Source organism: Abrus precatorius, unplaced genomic scaffold (assembly GCF_003935025.1).
Source record: "Abrus precatorius isolate BTA unplaced genomic scaffold, Abrus_2018 Scaffold2, whole genome shotgun sequence".
In the NCBI taxonomy this organism is placed as follows: Eukaryota; Viridiplantae; Streptophyta; class Magnoliopsida; order Fabales; family Fabaceae; genus Abrus; species Abrus precatorius.
The window spans coordinates 17731527-17752692 of record NW_020874362.1 but is presented as its reverse complement, the minus strand read 5'-3'; the positions used below and the strand labels follow the sequence as shown (position 1 = coordinate 17752692).

General features: G+C 32.8%; 1 protein-coding gene across 4 annotated transcripts; it reads right to left on the bottom strand.

Moving 5' to 3' along the window:
* Positions 1 to 4268: 4268 nt before the first annotated feature.
* Positions 4269 to 20897, bottom strand: LOC113857401 (glutathione reductase, cytosolic). 4 transcript variants are annotated; one of them, XM_027489239.1, is made up of 17 exons: positions 20764 to 20897; positions 20318 to 20489; positions 19886 to 19950; positions 17324 to 17393; positions 15687 to 15758; positions 15208 to 15411; positions 14529 to 14602; positions 14367 to 14450; positions 11829 to 11916; positions 11633 to 11714; positions 10752 to 10825; positions 8430 to 8537; positions 8239 to 8303; positions 7978 to 8091; positions 7226 to 7325; positions 6083 to 6136; positions 4269 to 4605 (listed from the first exon to the last, which is right to left on the bottom strand). In XM_027489239.1, exons 2-17 carry the CDS (start codon positions 20462 to 20464, stop codon positions 4510 to 4512), a joined length of 1497 nt encoding a protein of 498 aa, XP_027345040.1. In that variant the 5' UTR covers positions 20465 to 20489; positions 20764 to 20897; the 3' UTR covers positions 4269 to 4509. The 4 variants fall into 4 exon arrangements, with proteins under 4 accessions (XP_027345040.1, XP_027345041.1, XP_027345042.1 ...); XM_027489240.1 differs by having other exon boundaries at positions 20318 to 20547; positions 20764 to 20807; XM_027489241.1 differs by having other exon boundaries at positions 15687 to 15750; positions 20764 to 20800.
* Positions 20898 to 21166: the final 269 nt, after the last annotated feature.

Below are 21166 nucleotides of genomic sequence, written 5' to 3'. Positions count from 1 at the left end.
ACCATGGTTATGAGTTCTGGTTTTAATTCAAAATGATTTGTCTCCACATTAAGGGACGCGATGCTTCTAGGAGTGCCTCTAGCAGTGAGTATGTAATCTTGACTTGATCTCCTTCCCTCTGCCATTCTTTGCGCTCTCACTTCTTTTCTTTGTTTACGAACTGTTCTTTAAATCTCCGGATCAAATAAACAAACTGTAGAGCACTTAGAACGAGTGAGCATACATTAAAAGAAATTGTGAAATAAAAAAAATTAAAATAAAATAAAAACAAATTATAAAATATAAAAGAAAAATTTAATAATAAAAAAACAAAATTAAAATAAAATAAAACACAAATTGCTCAAATCAATTAAATTTGAGATTTTCTTAATATTGAAAAAGTAATCCCTGGCAACGGCGTCAAAAACTTGTTTGGAGGGCAAGTGTACCTATCGAGAAGTAATAAAAGGTTCTTAAATTAAGTTCCCGAAATATCGTCCCACAATGATTGTTTTTCAATTACTAAGAATTTCTTAATTCAATTGTTTAAGCTTCAAAGATATGAGACTAATTAAAACAAGAATTTATAAAATCAATTATAAAACTAAGAGCAAGGAATACAATACACGTCTTGGTTAAATGTATCGGAGAGGAACCTAGGGCATATGGGTTTTCTCATTCAATTCTTTATGTTATTTTTCTGTTTAACTCTAAATCTGATTTCCTTGTGATTACCAATCATTCATACCAATACTATTAATACCCAATGGTCATGCAATATTAATATTCTTTTCTCTAAATTAACATCCTCAATGATCATGCAAGATATCAATTTAAGAAAGCTTAAGGAACCTATGAACTTGTTAATTTAATAACGATTAGAAGAGAAAGATTGGTTTGGTCCATCTAATCTTTTGTCTCGTTTTACCCTATAGATCTATTAATTAACCGAGGTACAGTCGCCTGACGATATAATTAATTAGGATTAAAAAAGAAGCGCAATAGGATGAAATCTAATCACAAAACGGAAATCAAATTTAGATTCAAATATCAAAATTTCATAAATTCATGAACAATAGTTCCCATAGCCCTAGCTATGGACTTAGTTACTCATGCTAAAGAAAAGAACTAAAACAATCATAAACAAAACTATAATCAAAAGAAATAGCAAACTAGAGTATGAGATGTGTTCTTAGTATTTAAGTACAATCGATTAAAGCTCCAAGTCTCGCTAAACATATGCCAAGGATCCCGTGCAAGAGAGACGAGATGAGAAGTGTCAAAGACTAGGTGTCAAAAACGGTCCTTTTTTTACGATGCCTGATATTTCCTTTTAGAAGGGTTTGAAAACTCTAAAGACTCTTGATAATTAGGTTTTTCGTAGATGATCACGGCCGTGCAAGGCCTTAAGCACGATCGTGCATGGGCTCGAAGCACCCTCGTGCTTGTTGAAAGGGTCTGAGTGTGCTGATTGCTGCGAAGCTCTAATTTTCTATCAATTTGGGTCCAAAACACACCCAAACTATACTTGCGGCATCTTTATACCAAACTGCATAATTAATAAATAAATTAGTGTAAAATCCAAATAAAATAAAGGTCAAATATGAATATATGGGCTGTAAAAGAGGACCTAATTACATATTTATCAGCCAACAAGCCCTTGTGGACACCCATTACTGAGGATCTTGACAAGCTCATTCTTGAAGATTAAAAATTGAATTGATAAAGATATTGTGCTCACAATAGTAGGGAATGAAGACTTCCGACTGCCTTGACTGGAGGAATGACAGAAATTAGAGGGAGTATAGAATATGAGTGGCATGCATAAATTTCATAAGTTTATTTAAATTCTTGCGAGTGTATGATGTACTCTAATAGTGTTTTGATATAATACTGCTTTGTTGATGGAACAAAATTTCTCTTTAGTTTGGTTCTTACATGTTATTGTGAATGTTATGTGAATGATTCTTATTGTCTTAGACTCACCATTCTGCTTTGTTTTCCTTTCCTTCCTTGGCCTCTTTTCTTGTTTGCTTGTATATATATATTTCAAATGTTCATCGATTAAGTAAAGATTTGGGTACTGGACAGTGAGAGGAAATGAGGATGTATGAGCTTCATACTGATTGACGAGGGTTAGAAGCCCTACTAGAACGACAGTCTTTTGGCCGAGATCTTCATTTCTTTACGAGAGATAGAACAACACCTCCCTTTCTCCTAACTTACTTCTCTACCAAACCCTTCAAACTAAACACCACCCTCCTAACTCTTATGAACCTAAATGGAAGAACATTGTTGTTGTTAAATCTTCTATCTGACCTATACCATGCCACCCTGTGAGACTTCCTCCTCCACCTTGTGGGACCCTCCATGCAGCGTTTGTCACCACCACTACCTCAACTCGCATCGCGCTCGCCTCCTCCTACTATTGAATGGATAGATAGTGATGACGATTTAGCTCCTCCTCCTTCACGTCAGGCAGGAAATGAGTCTCTCTCTTTTGATGGAATGGAGTTTGATCCTAGTAAAGATTCCCTTCCGTTGAAATATTTATGTAATTTCATTTTGAGTCATAGATTGTAAATTGCTCATAGGATAGTTTCCTTTTATTTATTTTGGAATACTTATGATAGGGGGATATTTTTTGGGTTTGGTTTAGATACTGGTGTTTCTAAACTTTTGATTCACATATATAAATCTATGTATGCATGTTATGTTCATATTTGCGCATGGCTGCACCTACCTATGCATTTGGTCCCCTTTTGTGAGTAAATATAGATAAGACCCTTAAAAGAGGTATCAGATTTTCATTTTAGTACATATAAGAGATCTAAACTCAGACTTGATAGAATGGGAAAAATAAAATCATTATTTGTGGCAGGAAAAATACAAAAACACAATTTTATTCTTTAAATACTCATTGTCGGTCTTATAACATTTCTTACAAATTCTACTCAAGTCATAAACGTATAGAAATAGAATTTAGTTTTTCTGATGATAGGGGTACAGCTAACACAATACAGTTTTATTAATGGTTCAAAATAGAAACGCACACATACACATTTCAAGTCCAGCTTGAACATTCCAGCACATGACTTCCCTAAATCACCTACACGCAAACACTCAAAATTTTCATTCATGCAAGGTGGTGAAACAAAATTTTCATTATTTCCATTTTAAGGGAAGATGCTTTTAGAACTTTCTTTCCTATGCTCATTGTATAATTTGTGGGCTTTTGCCCCTTTTGTAAATAAATAAAAGAAGTGTATATGTACTGTTAGAGCTACAAAGGATCCAGAAAACAATAGAGCTACGAGGTCAGGAAAATGATTTCAAAATATTGATTAAATTAAAAAATATTTTTCAGGAAAACTCATAACCTTATTTATATCTTATTTCTATAAATGTCTCCCAATACCATTTTAATGAAGTTATCATTCACCATTGTTTTAAATTCGACCAAGTTACAAATATTACTACCGAAATTTCTAGCATAGAAACCAGAAATAGTTCAATATTAGTGGGACTTAATTACACTTGTAGTATTAAAATTTTAACCTATATGTAATTTTAATTTATTTAGTTTAAATCATATACATCAAGTTTTTTATTTTTTTCATTTATATAAATTAAATTTCACTCTAAAATTTTATCTAATAATTAATAATAAGATAACAAATAATAACCACCAATTTGTATAAATTCATGCACTTTGTGCATTTTTTATTGACTAATGTCACACCTTTTAATACATTTATGTTAATTATTGAATGAAATATTGATCTAAATGACTTAAAATTTTGAAAGATTAAGACGACAAAATTTAATTAAAACTAAAAAAAAAACAAATTAAAATCACATTTAACTTGGCTTAAATAATTTCAGTTTCTATTTTTTCACATTGTTTTAAGTACCTATTTTTTTCAATTTTAGGCATTGTGTTTTGTTTTTAGTCCCTACTCTTTCCACTCTATTTTGTCTGTTTTTAGTTTCTTATTTGTTTTATAGTATACAATATATAGAAACTAAATAAAAACACAAAATAAAGACTAAATACAATAGAAATGAACTAAAAACAAAAGGAAGAAAAATAGAAATTACAAATAATAGACAACTAAAAGCAAAAAAAAAAAAAAAAAAAAAAAGAAAAGAAATAATGACTGAAGTTTAGAGAGAAACTAGAATATGGAGACCAAAAAAAAAAAAAACTATCAATGAAATAGCTTACAAAATAGCATCTCAAAAGTCGGTATAAAATCTAAGCTGAAGGCAACCTTAACCAAGGAACGACTTAGAATGAATCATATGTATATACCAGTCCAGATCATTCGTTCATACGCAATATGGCAACGAATCGCGCAGTTCAGTATGGAAATGGAAATAATAATAAAATGAGATTCGCAAAAAGTAAAAAATCATTTTATTGGGAAAGAGAAAACAGACGTTTTTGTGGTCTATATGTATGGAAGAAGTAATGATTTGCAACTTTACACTGCCATCAAACTGATATTATTTTCATTTAAAACACTTTTACAAATTTGTCTTGGGTTTGGCACCTCCCGTTACACGCCTTGTCACTGACCGCATGGTTACAAACTCTTCTGCAGCCGATGGGTGTATTCCCACCTAGATGTAAGAGAGAGAAAGGAAAGGGTCACAAAGACAGAAAATGAGAGAACATCTTGCAATGATGTAAAGAAATCATCAAAATATTGAGGTTTCATTTTGACCTAATATTTTAAATTTTTAAACTTCAATGAATGAGAAAACTTATTGTAATATAAAGGGACGACCAAGCAGCTTAGTTTTCCTCGAGTATTAGCTTCTAATATGTTGTCATATCAATAGAAGTTTCTAGTACTCAATCATAGTTAAACCTTTTTAATGATGTATAGGTATATCATTAAATGACGGTGTAAAAATTATACACTAAGATTCGAAAATCAAATAAAAAATAATTAAAGCGAAGGAAAGTATAGATACAAGAATTAATGGCACGGTAGTTCTATCCTAACCATCTACAAAATTGTGGAACGATGCTTGCTTAACTTTGTAAAATGACCCCTAGTAAATTATAAAATATGTAGCTTAAATAACTAATTAATCCCCAAAAAAGTCACGCTTCTTTATTATATTCTCGATAAAAATTTAATTCATTTTTAGTCTTCACATTTAACAGAAAAACATGATATTAATTAAATTTAAACCATTAAAAAACTTATAGCTCTATGATGCTTAAAAAAATGGATTTATAGTTTTGCACAGGATCCTTCAATTATCAAACAATAACAACTATTTCTTCATCAAGAAATTACGATTTCACAATGACGACGACTTGTTATAATGCATTTTTTACCAGTTAAATTATTGGGATAATCAACAATATTCTTGTTCACTCAAATTGAAATTGTTTTGGTGTGAGCAAAAATAAGTTGCTGTCTACAACAGCATTTGGAGCCACAATATTGCAGTTAGGAGGTCTCCACAACCGCATTGCAAATGCAATTGCAGTAAAATTCTGCAATTGTTCGCAATTATAGTAATCACAATGCAACCACCACAAAGGTTATTTAAATTGAAACGATTGTTAAAATTCCACAAGACCCATGCCCACCTCCTATCCTCCCTTGCTCAGTGCAAATTAAAGAAAACATTGCATAACGGAGAAAAAAATTGGCTCTCCTGTTATCTCTAATATTCTTTGAGACCGACTCAGTAGTCTAGAACCCTTTTTATCTCTGCATATTGTAGCTGCCGGTCATGATTATAAGCTGTAAATCTTGTGGTGTTCAGTCAACGATTGTTTGTTTCTCTTTCCAATTTGTACTTTTAATTGTTGAATATCATAATTCACAAGTTTCTTTATCTCATGTGTCCTCTTCTGTTAAAAATCTTTTTACTTCATCTCAGTAATTCACAATCATATGTTTCGAAACACTATTTGTATCATATACCTTCCTACACTACATTTTCCAACACTACTTAAATGTAGACAACATTCTTGAGCAAATATCAGAAATGTTAAGCTAATTCTAGATGCCATTATATCATTGCCCTCAGGAGGCAGAAGAGAAGTACACAATAAAGAAAGCTGTGAACTTACCGTGCTGTCAAACTGTGCCTTGGTAGCTCCACACTTCAAAGCAACAGCAATACCCTGTTGATCAACAATATTAATATAATTAATAGAGGAAAAGAAGCAAAACCAATGAACAATATAACCCATGGACCATGTTGAGATGCCATGTTGACTACATATATGGTTAAAGTAGAGTTTATAAAGGTCAAGACAATCCTCAACTTATGAACTAGTTTTTGTGATCGAGTTAGGCCAACCCCAAATTTAAGAGAACAGAAGCACATGACACTAATATGAGATGCATACAGAAATATGTATCCATATCATCAATATTACAACTATCTATATAGTTTCTGTTAATTTGAGGATAGGGATAGAGCAATCAATTCCAGAATTCTGAAAGTCCCTTTTCATTAATTAAGGAAAAGAAATTTTGAGAGAAAAAAGAGGAAACAAGGATCATATATCTTCCATTCTTCTCGAACAGAAAAGCCAAGATACAACAAGGAGCGTATAAAAATTAATAATACAAAGCTTCTCAGATTTGTGATTCAGAATTTGAATCGAAAAGCTCAGTTTGCAATTTATCTGAGACTGGAATGATTAGCATGATTCAACATGTGGTTTAAGGTAAAAAACAAGTCTTCATGTGATTTTTATAGATTGCTTTGGAAATTGTTTCAAACAAAGGATAATAATCATATGATTTTTGCAATTCTAACTACCATGAATCTAATAATATACCTTGAAAAAGGGTCTTTGGTAGCAGAATAGTGAGTGATAAATCACATAGCACGGTACCAAATCATAGGTATTTAAGTAGAGAATGAGGAAAGGAGAACACAAACTTTGAATAATAAAATATAAAATGGATAATGTTGTCTAATGATGTGTTACAAAATACAATGCAATAACCCCAATTAATACTATTACTAGGACTTCTAAACCAAATTCATTAAGGAAAAAAATCATGGAAGATTGATGCCACTCCCAAGAGATCATCTGAGATATTCTAAAGATATAATAATAAAATATTTTCTTGATCTTGCAACAAGAACAGTGTACGAAAACAAAAGTACAAAGGCTTCTAAACAAAAGACAATATAGTGACAAAAATACACTATATTGGCATTTCATAGCTGGATGACGGTGAAACCGTTAGGATACCTGTATAATTTCAGGTGCATCAGGTCCACACATAGAAGCTCCAAGAACCTTATCTGTCTCAGCATCAACAACAATCTTCATAACAGTTTTTTCTTGTCGCCTATTTGAAAAAAATCAGCAACTGACAATAATATAGAAAAGAAACACACTGCAAACATAACAAACACTGGTTCCAACTAAGAATTGCAGAGCTTATAGTAATAACAAAGACTAACATAAATCCAAGTTAACCATAACATTTTGATTCTTAACTCCCAAAATAGATTTGTAATGGAGTACAGCGACGACAACCAAGCATTATTCCATTTGAGGTTGGCTACATGAATCACACGATGCTATTGAACTTAGTCAAAAACCATATTCCCAAAAATATTATTTATTAATTAACTAGTCCTAGCACAATATCATTTTGAGTAACCCATGTAAAATGTTTCAACGAGTATGTTGGCTACCAAAGGCCCAACACTACCCTCCTTTGGCTCCTCCTTTTTACCTAAGCATGAGACTGGCTTATGAGACCAAAGGTGGAGGTAGATTTGTGATGGAGTAAATATACAAATTCAAAGGTAAGTGGATACACCAGACCAGCACATAATGTAACTAGAGTAGATGCCAAAGGGTTTTAAAATATATGTATCAAACAACATTTTCAATAGAAATTATTGTTCTCTGGTTCAATTTATCATGAATTTTGCAAGTCATTGGTTTGCAACAAAGGTTAAGGGTTGAAAATTCCAAATCACTACACTTACCCAGAGATAGTATTTTTCATTGGATTAAAAGTCGATGTGAAAACCAACAGATCACCATTGGTTTGCTCTATTGCCTCCTCCTCACTGAGACCAACTACAGAAAGTGGCGGAATGCTGAAGAAACACAGAAAAGAATGTGCAATATATTATTCTAACAAAACAATGAAAGATAAAATTGAGAAGAGGAAAGGGGATACACCATATGTTATGTTCAAAATAGCTAATTGCTGTCAAGTTTTATAACACAAAATTCAACTATACCTGAACACTGCACAGGGGACATCCCTATAGTCTGGCTTGCTTGGTTGCCCACCAAATACTGTTTTCTGCATATATTTTAAATAAAGTAAAATGTTAAACAACATCATTTAGACCATTCAACTGCTGAATCTTCCCTACCACATTGAAATGATAAACAGGTTTACTTATCCACTCAATATCTGAACACTTACAGCAAAGCATGATGCTTCCATCAAGGCAACTGGAGTAAGATTCATTCGGTTTGTTACATCACCCACAGCCCATATGCTAGGTATGTTGGTCCGTGAATACTCATCCACCTAAACACAAGGATGCAGAACATTTAGAACTGAGTGCCATAGTCATTACCTAGCTCTTATACAATTGTCCAATTCAATATCCAATCATTGATAAAAGCATTTCAGATGACATAACCTAAACTAAGATCAATTTATTACTTCAGACATTGATAAAAATGTTGCCAAAATCACACTCCAACTTGTTGGAGCATGTGATTCAACACTTTTCTCTTTCCTAGTGAGTCACATCTCACTTGCCTGCCTGGACTGCTACCATGGTTGACTTATTGTGGATCATCACTCCAACATATTGACTCCAAAAACATGCCACAAGTGCTGCTTGAACCAGTTGGGTCACGTGATCCTTCCTGGAAAAAGTATATATATTTGTAGAGATGGGTTCCCTAATGCTGTGTAACCAACTTTCTCCCAAACACTTGGCACACTCTCCCTGACAGTCAACCCCCTCCCCATGTTCTTCCTCTCTCCCTAACTCTGTACCACTCTCTCTCTAGTTTGCTGTTATTGTTAACCAGTTGAGCATTCTAAGCTTGTGTAACTTATGTGTAGTATAAGACCTTGAGAATATTCAATTTTAGGTTTGACTAAATGCTTATGCGAGTGTTACAAATTAAACCCAACAGAGAACAGTTAAAAGTAAATAATGAAGAGATATGAGGAAAAACTGAGTGTATATTATTGAATGGATTGAAATATCAGTAGGGGAATACAACCGCTGCTGCCCAGAGCGTGACTCCTATAGAGAGCTATTGCTCTCTATCCATATCTAACTATAAAAATATTCTTCGATACACTCTCCTTACCGCCTCTGCCCCTGTAAGGATCGTCATAACTAACTTTCCCTATTACCTTCTCTCTCTGCCAGCTCATTACCCATTATTTCCTTTCTCCTCTTATACACCCTCCAAATGGTGGGCCTCTTATACGGTTGCTGGGCCATAATGCCTTCCTGACTATTTTGGGCCGTAACAGTGGATGTTGCCTAAATCCTCTTTGGAATCCATATCATAAAAACAAAGCATACAATTAGGCGTGGCACACCTTATTATGATGAAGCTTTAGTTCTAACGGGAAAGGGACTTGGCCTTCATCCATTAATTCATTTTTTTTAAGTTCCCTCCCATGAAGACTCGTCCTCACCTCCTCCAATTTGAGACTATCCTTTCCAACATCCTCATTTGGGGATGCTCTATAATCCTGGCCTAAGTAGAAGCTTCTCGGCAAAGGCAATTAACACAACCTATTATTTGGTAAACAAGTCTCCCAACTATTGCTTTAGACAATGAAACCCTTTTGAGGAATGGTATAATATATGCTAATTATTCTATTTAGAAAGTTTTTAGATATCTTGCTTATTATCATGAGAATGAGGATAAGTTCGAACCCAGAGCTAAAATGGGGTTGTTTTCGAGCTTTGTTCATGAGGTGACAATATAGAATTTGGTCCCAACTGAAAAGAAAATAGTTTAGTAAGGATGTTTCTTGATGAAATTTCTATGCTTCACCCAGTATTGGAGTTTCCTGGTGTTTCAGGTAAACATAAGGAGAATACTGATGAACAAGTGGAGATAAGCGTGATTCAAAGAAAGAATCAAATGCTGCTGGTTTGCTTAAGGATTCTAACATTGCACCTCAAAAATATGACTTTGAGGACATGGTAGCATATGCTTTGCATGTAGCAAAGGAGGTGGAGTTACTTGAACCAACTAGCTATAGGGAGGATTCTTAGTTGATTGCTGCCATGGGTGAAGAAGAGATGGAGTCTCTTCAGAAGAATCAAACTTGGAAATTGGTCAAACTACCAAAGGGAAAGAGGGTAGTAGGATGCATATGGATTTTCAAGAAAAAGGTAGTATCTAATAAGAGTGCTTCATTAAACAAACTTTTTTCCAAAAGGTAGTATTTTCCTTCACCTTTTCAAAGGCATGTAAACATACAAGGGCTTTGGAGGATTAAATATATAAATTCCATTATACTTTATAAATTCACCAGAGCTTTCTAATATAACTCAGCACACTAGTCAACATGAAAACCAAACTACGGCATTTGCACGTTGATATTCCAGTAAAAAACAGTCATACATCATATCTAATATCACTATTTAGTATTATAGAATCACAATTGATCCACATATCATTCAAATCCTGAAAATGAGAAACAACTCATTTTATTAGAATTCATGGAAACAAATGATTAAAAGAGAGAGCTGAGAACCTTTATTGCTCCAGTGTTGTCAAGTTCAACACCTACAGCATCTAAATTTAACCTCTTAGAATTAGGAGCCCTACCTGCAGCAACAAAAGAACACTTCAGAAGATACAATTTTTTAAAAAAACGCAAGCAAGGTTCCACGAGATAAAAGATGCAGGAAGCATTCTGCTGCCACCCAAAAACTAAAAAATAAAAAAAACTTCATACATTATTCATTGCTTCTTTGTAACTTTTGAGGCTTAAATAAGTTTTTAATCCCTCAAAATAAATTAAATTTTTATTTTGGCCTTTATAAATTTTATTTTTGTTTTAGTCCTTGACTCCTTGCATTTTCAAAATTTGTTGGTTTTGGTCGTCCCTCTTACTAATGTAGCTTCACATAAAAGCAACACATGGCATAAAATTGACATGTGGCAACATCTGAATTAACCAAATCATCATTTAACAGTGATAGTAGGAGACAAGAACAAATTATTTTTTAAAATATAAAGACTATATAGAAGCATCAGTGAAGAGAGTAGATGACATAAGTTTTAGGATGGTGAAAAGGAGTATGGAGACCCATAAAAACTTTAGAGGAAATTATTAAAAGAAAGTTAGCAATAAATAATATCTCTCAGAGAATTTAGTTTTTGCCGACCTCACTATTAGTGTGTAAAGATTCATTTATCATGAACTGATCAAGCTATCATGGATTAACAAATTCGATGGATAATCCATACAAAAAGACACCACTTCATACTGTTACAGAGTGTTTCATTATTTGAAGCCACAATAAAAATACAAGCTGAGCCTGAAGGAATTTAGGGTTGTAAATTCTATATTTTAGCCATAAGCATTTTAAAGATTAACCATTTTAGAAGTTTATGTTATAGGTGTCTTACCAGTGGCAAATAGTACAACATCAGCAATGAGCTCCTCACCATGATCTGTAATAACTTTAATGCCATCCTCTGTTTTGATCAACTAAAATAATGATATTTATTACCATTAGCTAAGAGTCCAACTAAAAGAAATGAAAAAGAAGTTTTACAGTTTAATGAATGATCACAGTGAGTTGCAAACCCATAAAGGAAATACCTGTGTCAAATTGGTCCTTGGATGCAAATTAATTCCCCTTCCTTCAAGATTTCTTGCAACTACAGCTCTCATTTCATCATCAAAACCTCTGCAACAGAATTTTAGTCAGCAGGAAGTAATGTAGGCTACAGAGAGCAGAAAAAGACATCAACAAGAACTAAGGAATAATGCAAATAATACATGGTATAGCAAAGGTTCTATTAATTCCCCCCGTGCCCTCATGATTTCTGGCAACTATAACTACACATATGATACCAAATAAACTAGCACTTTCAACATTAGAAGAATGCTACTGAAATAAATCCTAACCATGAAGTGGACTGGAGTTGATTTGGATCTTACAGATATTTTGCAAAAAATTAATAATGCAGAAATTAGACATGTTTCATGAGTTACTTGAATGAAAGCATTTATATACACCAAAGAATAAATACGTTTTAAAATTTACAAGAACAATAATGAAGCTTTACACTATTTCCTATGAGACTAATCTTTCCAACAGTATCCAACTCCAATAATACCCAATGACATACTAACTACTACAAATATTCCAACAGAGATCATAAATCTCATCAAATCAGAGTGACACGTCCCTATAAATTTTAGATATAGACCATGATGACCATTGATTTCAAAATTCAAATACTTATTGAAGAGATGAATTTGAATTGCACTGTTTCCTATAGATTGTGATGACTATTAATGTTAAAGTGTTGAATTTCTATTGCCAAAAACCATATTAAAGAAATGCCTGATAAATATCCTATTACTTAAGGTTTATTTTAAAAGAGCTAGGGTGAAGGCCATTAGGCTAAAGTCCCACTGAACCAAAATGGTTTAGAAAGGGGGTTAGTCACAAGGGGCTCGCTCCATTGTTGCACACATGGCAGCAAAGAGGAGGGAATGAGACCAGTATTCTCTATTCTGTTACGGGAGAGGGAAAAATGTAATGATGAGGGCATTTGAGCGGGTGGATACACTATAAATTGGAGAAAATACCCATTTTAGTCCGTGAAACTGCAAGTGTCAATCACTTTGGTTCCTAACTTCACAAAAATCTCACTTTAGTCCTTAATTTTTTAAATTTCACTCATTCCAGTCCTTTTCTACTTCATTTTTCATTATTGTCTAGTTTTAATGGACTAAAATGAATATCATTTTATAAATTCAAGCATTAAAATGAGATTTTTGTAAAGTTTAGGACTAAAATGATTTACACTTACAGTTTGATGAATTAAAATGGGTAGTAGTAGTGTTTCGGGAGGAGAGAAGTCCATTGAAGAGCCTGTCTTTGTATATCAAAACTATAAAACATCTACATGATTATGCATATTCTCTCAAACACCCACGGGAATTAAATACAGAATTGTGCAACCTAAAGTGCCACCTTCCAATTTTTACAACCATGTACTTCATTGCATATGTTCATGAATTTTCTATTTAGCTTGGGTAGGAAAGAGGGGTACTCTGGAAATATTTCATGTATCCAAGATTCTTCCTGGGAATCATGTCTCTAAATGAATTACAAGAATATAACATTTCCAGGGCAGGAATTTTTTAAACATATTTAGGAATATTTTGACAAAATGAAATACTTCTAGTGAAAATCTCAAAACATGTGATTACCAGAAATAAAAAATTATTCCACAAACCAATCCCAACTATGGAATAGGAAAGGTTGCTCTCTCAAAAGTGTGTACACTATGAAACTTACCATTTAGGCACATAACACTACTAATTCGACAAATGAAAAACTCTGCTAATATAAAAGCTCCCTAGTTCTATTATGTAAGAATTCAGTTTGAAATTAACTCAAGGTTTAAGCATTGCCATCTACCACATAGGATGATAAAATTAGTATTGTCTAACCCCTCTTCATATATCAATAGCAGGCTATAGCAGTGCTATAGCGGAATAGTGGAGCATAGCGGCCCTGCTATACAATTTGAAATGAATAGCGGAGCAGTTTTAAATAGTGGTCATAGCGCCACTATAGCGGCACTAGAGTGAAACTTTTCAAAGAAAATTCACTTTTTTCCTAAAAAAAGCAGTGTTTTGGGCAATTTTTTACTTTTATTGTTATTTACTTGTATGTTTTGCTGAAGAGCTGTGGCTTTTTATTTTTTATTATGAATATGTCATGGATTTTGGCATTTATATATATTGTGTAAATTATTTAATCCGTATATAAATTATTTAATTAGCAATCATACCGCTAAGCGCTATCCCACTATAGCATTTTTAGCGTTGGCCACTACATGCCGCAATCTGAAATAAATAACTATGCCCCTCTTCATGCTTAAGTGTCCCTTAATGCCTATGTAACCAATATTAAGTAACAATGGCACTTTTGTGTCCAATGAGTTCCAAACAATGTTCAGGTTTAGGAAAAAAGGTTTCTACAACTGTTAAATACATGTCTAAATTGATTTGCTAATGTTGAAACTTCAAAGCAAGAAAGGCAAAAAGAAGTCATAGCCAGAAGATCCATTTATGAACTCAGCACTTAAACATGAAAGATGTATGTCAAAGCCATACCTCAGTGGAAGTTCCTTTCTGAAAACTAGATGGACAGTGGAACCCATCCCTCGCCATATAGATGCAAACTCAACTGCAATATAGCTGAAAACAAAATATAAAGTAATCACCATGAGATAATAAGTAGTCACACCAGTAACACATAAGAAAACAAAGACACACCCTCCTCCAAGAATCACAGCACGTTTAGGAAACTCCTCTAAACTTAGTGCCTCATCAGATGTTATACCCAACTCCTGCACAATGAGACAACAGCAACAAGATTCATATCACATACATTCAAAAATTTTATATGGATAAATTTTAATTAGGAAAAAGAATGTGAATAACATATCAAAAGCATTTCTCAAGACTGAGTGCAGGACAGTTTTAACAGTTGAAAATCCAGAGTCTAAATTTCAACATTCCATGCAAATAAATTGTTCCCATGGTCAAGCATTCAAAAGAAAATACAAAGGTATATTCGGCGTTTAATGATGACTTCCTGAGTTATCGTAGAAAATGATTCAATTATTGCTAAGTTATGTCACCAAAATAAGCAGTTTTAACTCTAGTCAGTAATGTGATGATAACAGAAGAACCAGTAACAAAGGAAGTGATTTAATAAACAAAAGACATAATCACAAACAGAATTCAAGTATTGAATGCTGCATGAAATGAATGAGTGAATGTATCACTTTTCAAATTTCTCATTTTGATCACTCACTGGACTCAATATTAATGCTAAAATTATTTGTTTGAAAATTTACACTTTTTCTATAAATTTTTTGGTCAAACTTTGTTTTCTTTCATTCTATAAAAATTGCAAAATTGCAATAAGATTTAAAACAAGCAAATTGACCTGTCCTGGAATATTTGGACGTTGGGCCCTGCTGCCAGTTGCAATCAATATGTGCTTCGCTGAATAGGATAGTTTAGTGCCATCCAATTGTGTCACCTCAACTTCATTTGGACCAACTATCTTTCCCTCGCCTTCAAATAATTTAACCCCAGCATTGGATAACAACCGCTTGTAAATTCCATTTAATCTGTTTATTTCATCTGTCTACAGTTTGACAAAACCCAGATTATTTGAAGAACTGACAAATAAACTGGATTATTAATACTAATAAACTGCTTTCAGCTTCAGTAAAAGTAGACAATCAGGAGCGCAGACATCTAGAGTTTATAAACAAAGCAAGATCTAGAAAACCAAAGGCAATTCAATTCCAAACTACATCTCCAAGGCCTAAAAGTTCTTAAAAGTGATACTAATTTGATTTTGATAGCAGAAATAACAATGCTTTACATATTAAACACAAAAAGAAAATTTTGAAATACCTTCTTTTGCAAGAGCTTCTTCCAATTGAAGTCAATTTTCTCACTCAATTCCCACCCATAATTCCTGGCATCCTTCAAAAGCAATCATATTTATTACAGATGATGATCTCAGGAAAACTAATAATATTATTATTATTATATAATAATAATAATTAACTAGAAAGAACAAAAATATACAGAAAAACCGATACATTATATTACGAACTACAATATTGAATTGCATTTGCATAACATGTTTGACAAGAAGTTGAACCAATTTGATGGAGCCCATAAGGGAATTGGGCCCAAGGAGACTCTAGTCCATGAAGTGGGAACTAATCCTAAGGCTTGGAAAGTTTATGTCCGCAAGAAGAAGAAGGATGTGGCCTGAATAGTGGGAAGGTGGTTGCCTAAAAGTGGGAAGGTGGTTAGTGGAGAGAGAGTAATTCTCTGTTATTTGGAATGATGAGAGTACGTGGGGCTGAGGGTTCATTTTCTCTTTTGGTTAGATAATTTCTATTAGGATAGGAGATTCCTTATCCTTCTATAGGAGCTAGGCTCTGGACAAAGGACGTTTCTCTCACTGTAATTTTTCTTTATCGCAAATAATACAAATACAAAGTGTAGTATGTTTCCTTCTTTAATTCTCTCTATTCTCCATATCGTCACTCTGGTATGTATCACAATTCTACTGTACATCAGTAACTACATCATATCAGATCAGATAAAATATAAATCTAATAGGTCCTCAAGGCTGAAACGTGGCACATGTCCAGACATTTTAATATAACAAGGATTCATTGAAATGAGCTTTAAAAACAAAAACATTTCTACATTTCTTAGTTTTTTTAACAGTTTTGTTAACCTCAACTCTAAAGGTTAAGTTTAAGCATCCAAATGTAGTAAGCTTTTATCAAAAATGAAAAAAAAAATTATAAAAACAAAAATACAGAAGTATAATAAATACTTCCACTTCCAATAAAAACATACTACATTTAAATGTTTCAATTCAACCCTAAGGGCTGATGAGGTTGACAAAACTATTTTTTGAACTATTGTTCCTAGCTTTCTAAGGCACTAAATTATTTTTCTTTCATGTCTGCTTATTTGAAAAATTTATCCAATTATCATTAAATTTTTAAATATTTTTAATTTAAAAACACATTTTTCTAAGTTTAAACAATCGGGTCTTAAATTAATCTCTTTTAGGGATGTGAACAAAAATAATTATATCTATCTATCTATCTCTTTATATTGCATTACATAATAGCTCGGTAAGCAGAAAACAATAAAAAATGTGATGACTGATGATTTTTTTTTTATAGGAAAAAAGCAAAATATTAAAGAGAGCATAAGTAAATTTGAATAAATGAAAACAAAACAAAGGAAACTACAATGCAGCAAGGTTGCCCTGTCCATTTGCATATCAGAGATGGTTGCTCTCTAATGTTTCCTTCGGCAGAAACAGAACACCAAAGACAAGCTATACACAAATTTGTGTGCAACAAGACACCCTCAAAGATGCATCCATTCCATTTCAGCCAGACACATCAAATCAAATAATATAACAAAGCAGGAAAGGTACAACAATCACAATATATATGCAGTAACTAATCCATATTTTTAACTAAGCAGTTGATTTAGGATCATATCCTTACCTCAAGGTCACCTCCAAAAGATGCTCCATAGACCAAAATCTTTTTAGGAACACAACCACGAATAACACACCTTTGAAATATGGAAAAAAATATATAAGCATTTTCATGAACTATTTGGTAGTTGAAGTGTTGTCATCAAACATTGAGAAGTGAAAGAAAAGGATGAAGTACAAAACAAGAACTATATTATATCATTCTTATAAAGTAGAAGTCAGTCTATCACACAATTATCATGGAAGTTCACCAAAATTAAATTAAAACATTTAGCATAAAAACAGCAGACAGCACGAGAAAGAAATTTATGTGCACCATGTTTGCATCAGCAATGGATCATTACTATATTATCACTACATTATGTTCATAGAAATGCAAATAAATTAGCATACCACCACACTGAAATAAAACAAAAGAGAAAAAAGACTTGGAATTATTGATCTAGATCATATATATCTCGGAGTTGTAGCATAAAGAGATAGTGATAGTAAGTTTCCCAAGAATATGTGCATGAATATTTAACGTACTACCCAAAACAACATCTGACTACGTGGAATGAGCTACATGAATCAATCAATACCATTGTGCTCCGTTAAAATAAAAAATAAAAAATTTCAATAAAACCATTCAAAGCAAGATTTTTGTAATTGTTTCTCAAAATTCTTTTAGGGAAGACTTTGATACAAAAAACAAATGCGATTCACAGCACTATGATAGAACTCTCAAGTATATCCCAAGAAATAGAGGATTTTACTAATTAAAATGCAAATTACAGAACCATTATTCCAGTAGAGATAAACCCTAACCAGCCCAAAGCCTATGACTCCTTCAGAGTAATGGTCTATGCATTCTCTGCCAAGCTAAACAACTTTACATCAAACTATTTCAATGCTGCCTCCCTGTATCCCAAATCTCTCCTCGTATATCCCTCCATATGCTACACACACTCCCACAATTACAACCAACTGACACATTTTATTTAATTGGGCCTAGGCCCTTTTTCCTGGTTCCTATCACAGTATGCAGTCAGTTGGAGAAAGTGATATAATATCAAGTGTGTGTGTGTGTAGTTGTAGTGCATATGGCATAAATAACTTGCTTCTATATTTTTTATTTTCCAATTTCAGGGATTTTCATAAGCAATAAAAATTACATTATAAATTTATAATGTGCTTGCTCATTTTTAATTTCTAAAGCTCACAAGTTAAACTGTTACATCTTACCATCATCCCTCAGCCAAATTAAAAATCCAATCTAACTGTCATAATAAGAACTGAATAAAATATTGAAAATAGTTTCTTTCCATAAAAATTGTGTTGGCATGAATTGTTTCTTGTTAGGTGAAAGTACATGAAAGGTGTTAGGGATGGTTTTAGTATCTAACAATCAAGATAGTTCCCCAAAATTGATTTCAACAGTGTGGACTGGAGACAATTCAAAATAAAATAGAACTACAACTGTAAGATGGACTGGCTTCAGCTAGAGATGAATAAGTGTACAGTTACATGGATGAATATAGCTGTAATAAGGAAGAAAGTTCCCCTAGATAGATAAAATTGTAAAAGAGGATCTAAATATGATATTCTTTTTTTTTCTTTACTAATGTATGCAGCTGATTCCGAATTTTAAGCTTTATATAGTATTAAATGCTAGTATAATCTTCACAATCAAGCTGAAAGGCCGAACATCTAAGCACACTTGGAATTAATTTAGCATAGATGGGGAAAAATTTATTAAAATATAAAACAAGAAAAAACTCTCAAAAATAATAATGAATAGAACCAGTAGCTATAAAACAGTGATGTGAATGTATGATATAGGCAAAAGACAATCCAAAAAACAGAAAACAATAAAAATAAAAACAAAATTTGGGACCTGATCACATACAGAAATTCCTTTGAAAATGCATAATACATATTACATAAAGGTTTGACAGAAAGTCACACCAAAATAGAATTTTAATTTATTAGAAAAACAACTAGTGGCAACCAATTACAGTAACAAACTTGCAAGTAACTGTTGACATAGGCAAAGCTTGATATACTTGCTTTAGAGCTATTGTCACAAAAAAAAAAAAAAAAAAAAAAAAAACTTTGACAACCCAGTCATTATCTGAATATCAATCACAAAAACTTGGTAAAGTAGTATAAAGCATATCAAGAAAGAAAAGTATGTAACCCATATACAAGTGGAGAGTGGGATCTAAACTTCTTCCATCATTCGAAAGAGACTAAATTAATACCTCGGTCCTCTAATTATTTCGATTTAATCTCCGAACTCTATTTTTAGTTTGGATTTGATCCTCTAATTTATTTTTTGTTTGGTTTTGTCCTTTATGTTCTATTTCAGTTTAGCCCTCTATCTTTTTTTTGTTTCATTTTTAGTTTGGTTTTCTAACTTTATTTGAGGATCAAATAAAAAAAAAAAAAAAGTTAGAGGACTAACATAAAATAAAAAAGTTAGAGAACTCAAATACTAATTATGCCTGTGAAAGAAACAAAACGATAGAAAATTAAATAGAAGAAAGTTATCTATGCAATGGGAAGAGGTGTCAAGTTTATTACTTACGTTCCACCGACTCCTCCAACTGTTTCTGAGCTAATTGGATGAAATGGAAGCTCACAAATCCCCACCTTTAGACACAGGTTGCAGAATATTATCAGAACGCAACACATAAACCAGTAAAATACGTACGAGAATAACACTAGAGTACACAAGATTACCTTAAATATTGATAAAAGTTCAAGAGATTGTTCATTTTTGTATTTTGGCACTAAAAAAGCCACACTTGTGATTTTTTATCCTAGTGGTATGTGATTCTCAAAAAGGGTCTTGAAAAGCTTTTCAAACATTTACAATAATCCCACCACCCTCCAAAAAATCTAGAAAAAAGCTTCAATAGCAGAGATCTTCATCGACAAAACTGTTTTCACAGATTAATCATCATTAACACTATAATATTAGATGTTAACTGTTAAGCAAAAACAACAAGTTACACACCTTGGCTCCAAAATTCGCAGAAAACCTGGCGCCACGAACTCCACCACTTCCAGCCCCAATAATAAACAAGTCAAAGTCAAAATTCGTCCCTTCTTCTACACCTTTGCCCAACTCAGCTTCACCATCGATAAGCATCTTCCTAGCCATTGCTATCGAATAAATAGAACTAAATCTACATCAACAACAGCACCACTATTGTCAAAAAATCAAACACTGCGAGTAATGTTTGTCTGCCGAGAAAATATGGAAAAATTCAGCACGCATCCAACAAACCAAAAACTCGCCACACAAAAAAAATCAAGATTACTGCGTTTGACAGTTCAAGCACGCAGTAGAAAAAGACGACGTAAGAATTATAAAAGCATAAAAAAATTGTTTCAGTTTTCGGTGTATTCTGGATTTGTTTTCTTCGATTACTTTCCCGGGAAAAGAAAATGGAAAATCACCTGCGTGGTCGTAATAGGAGTAACTAGGTTTATGTATGAAGAAACTAAAAAGAACTTGACTACAGAGAGTATATATATGTTAGAGAGAGAGAGAGAGAAGGTGCATATGACATACGCGATGATGCAGCATCAATTTTAAGCCCCAGATGTCAGACAGAAGGAGAGGGGCGGCCGTTGATCAGTCCACGACCCAATTTTTTTTCTTTAATTTAATATATAACCTAAGCCTACAATGTGTTTCTCCAACATAACAGTGGCTGTGTAGCATTTTTTTTTTCAGGTATAATTATTTTTATCATGAAAATGGAATATATCCATTTTTATATCTACCAAAAAATTATTTTTGCTGTGAGAAAGATAAATTTAAATATTTAAAAATAATATTTTTATTAACAATATCATT

Bases quoted from the DNA above. Each gene is read 5' to 3' on its own strand.
- LOC113857401 (XM_027489238.1), bottom strand. From the start codon at position 20,464: ATGGCTAGGAAGATGCTTATCGATGGTGAAGCTGAGTTGGGCAAAGGT. The intron at 15,412-15,686 runs GTATTTCAAAAT...GTCAAACTGTAG, and splicing joins AGAAGCTCTTGCAAAAGAAG to ACAGATGAAATAAACAGATT. The intron at 10,826-11,632 runs GTAAGACACCTA...TTGTTGCTGCAG, and splicing joins TGTTGTACTATTTGCCACTG to GTAGGGCTCCTAATTCTAAG.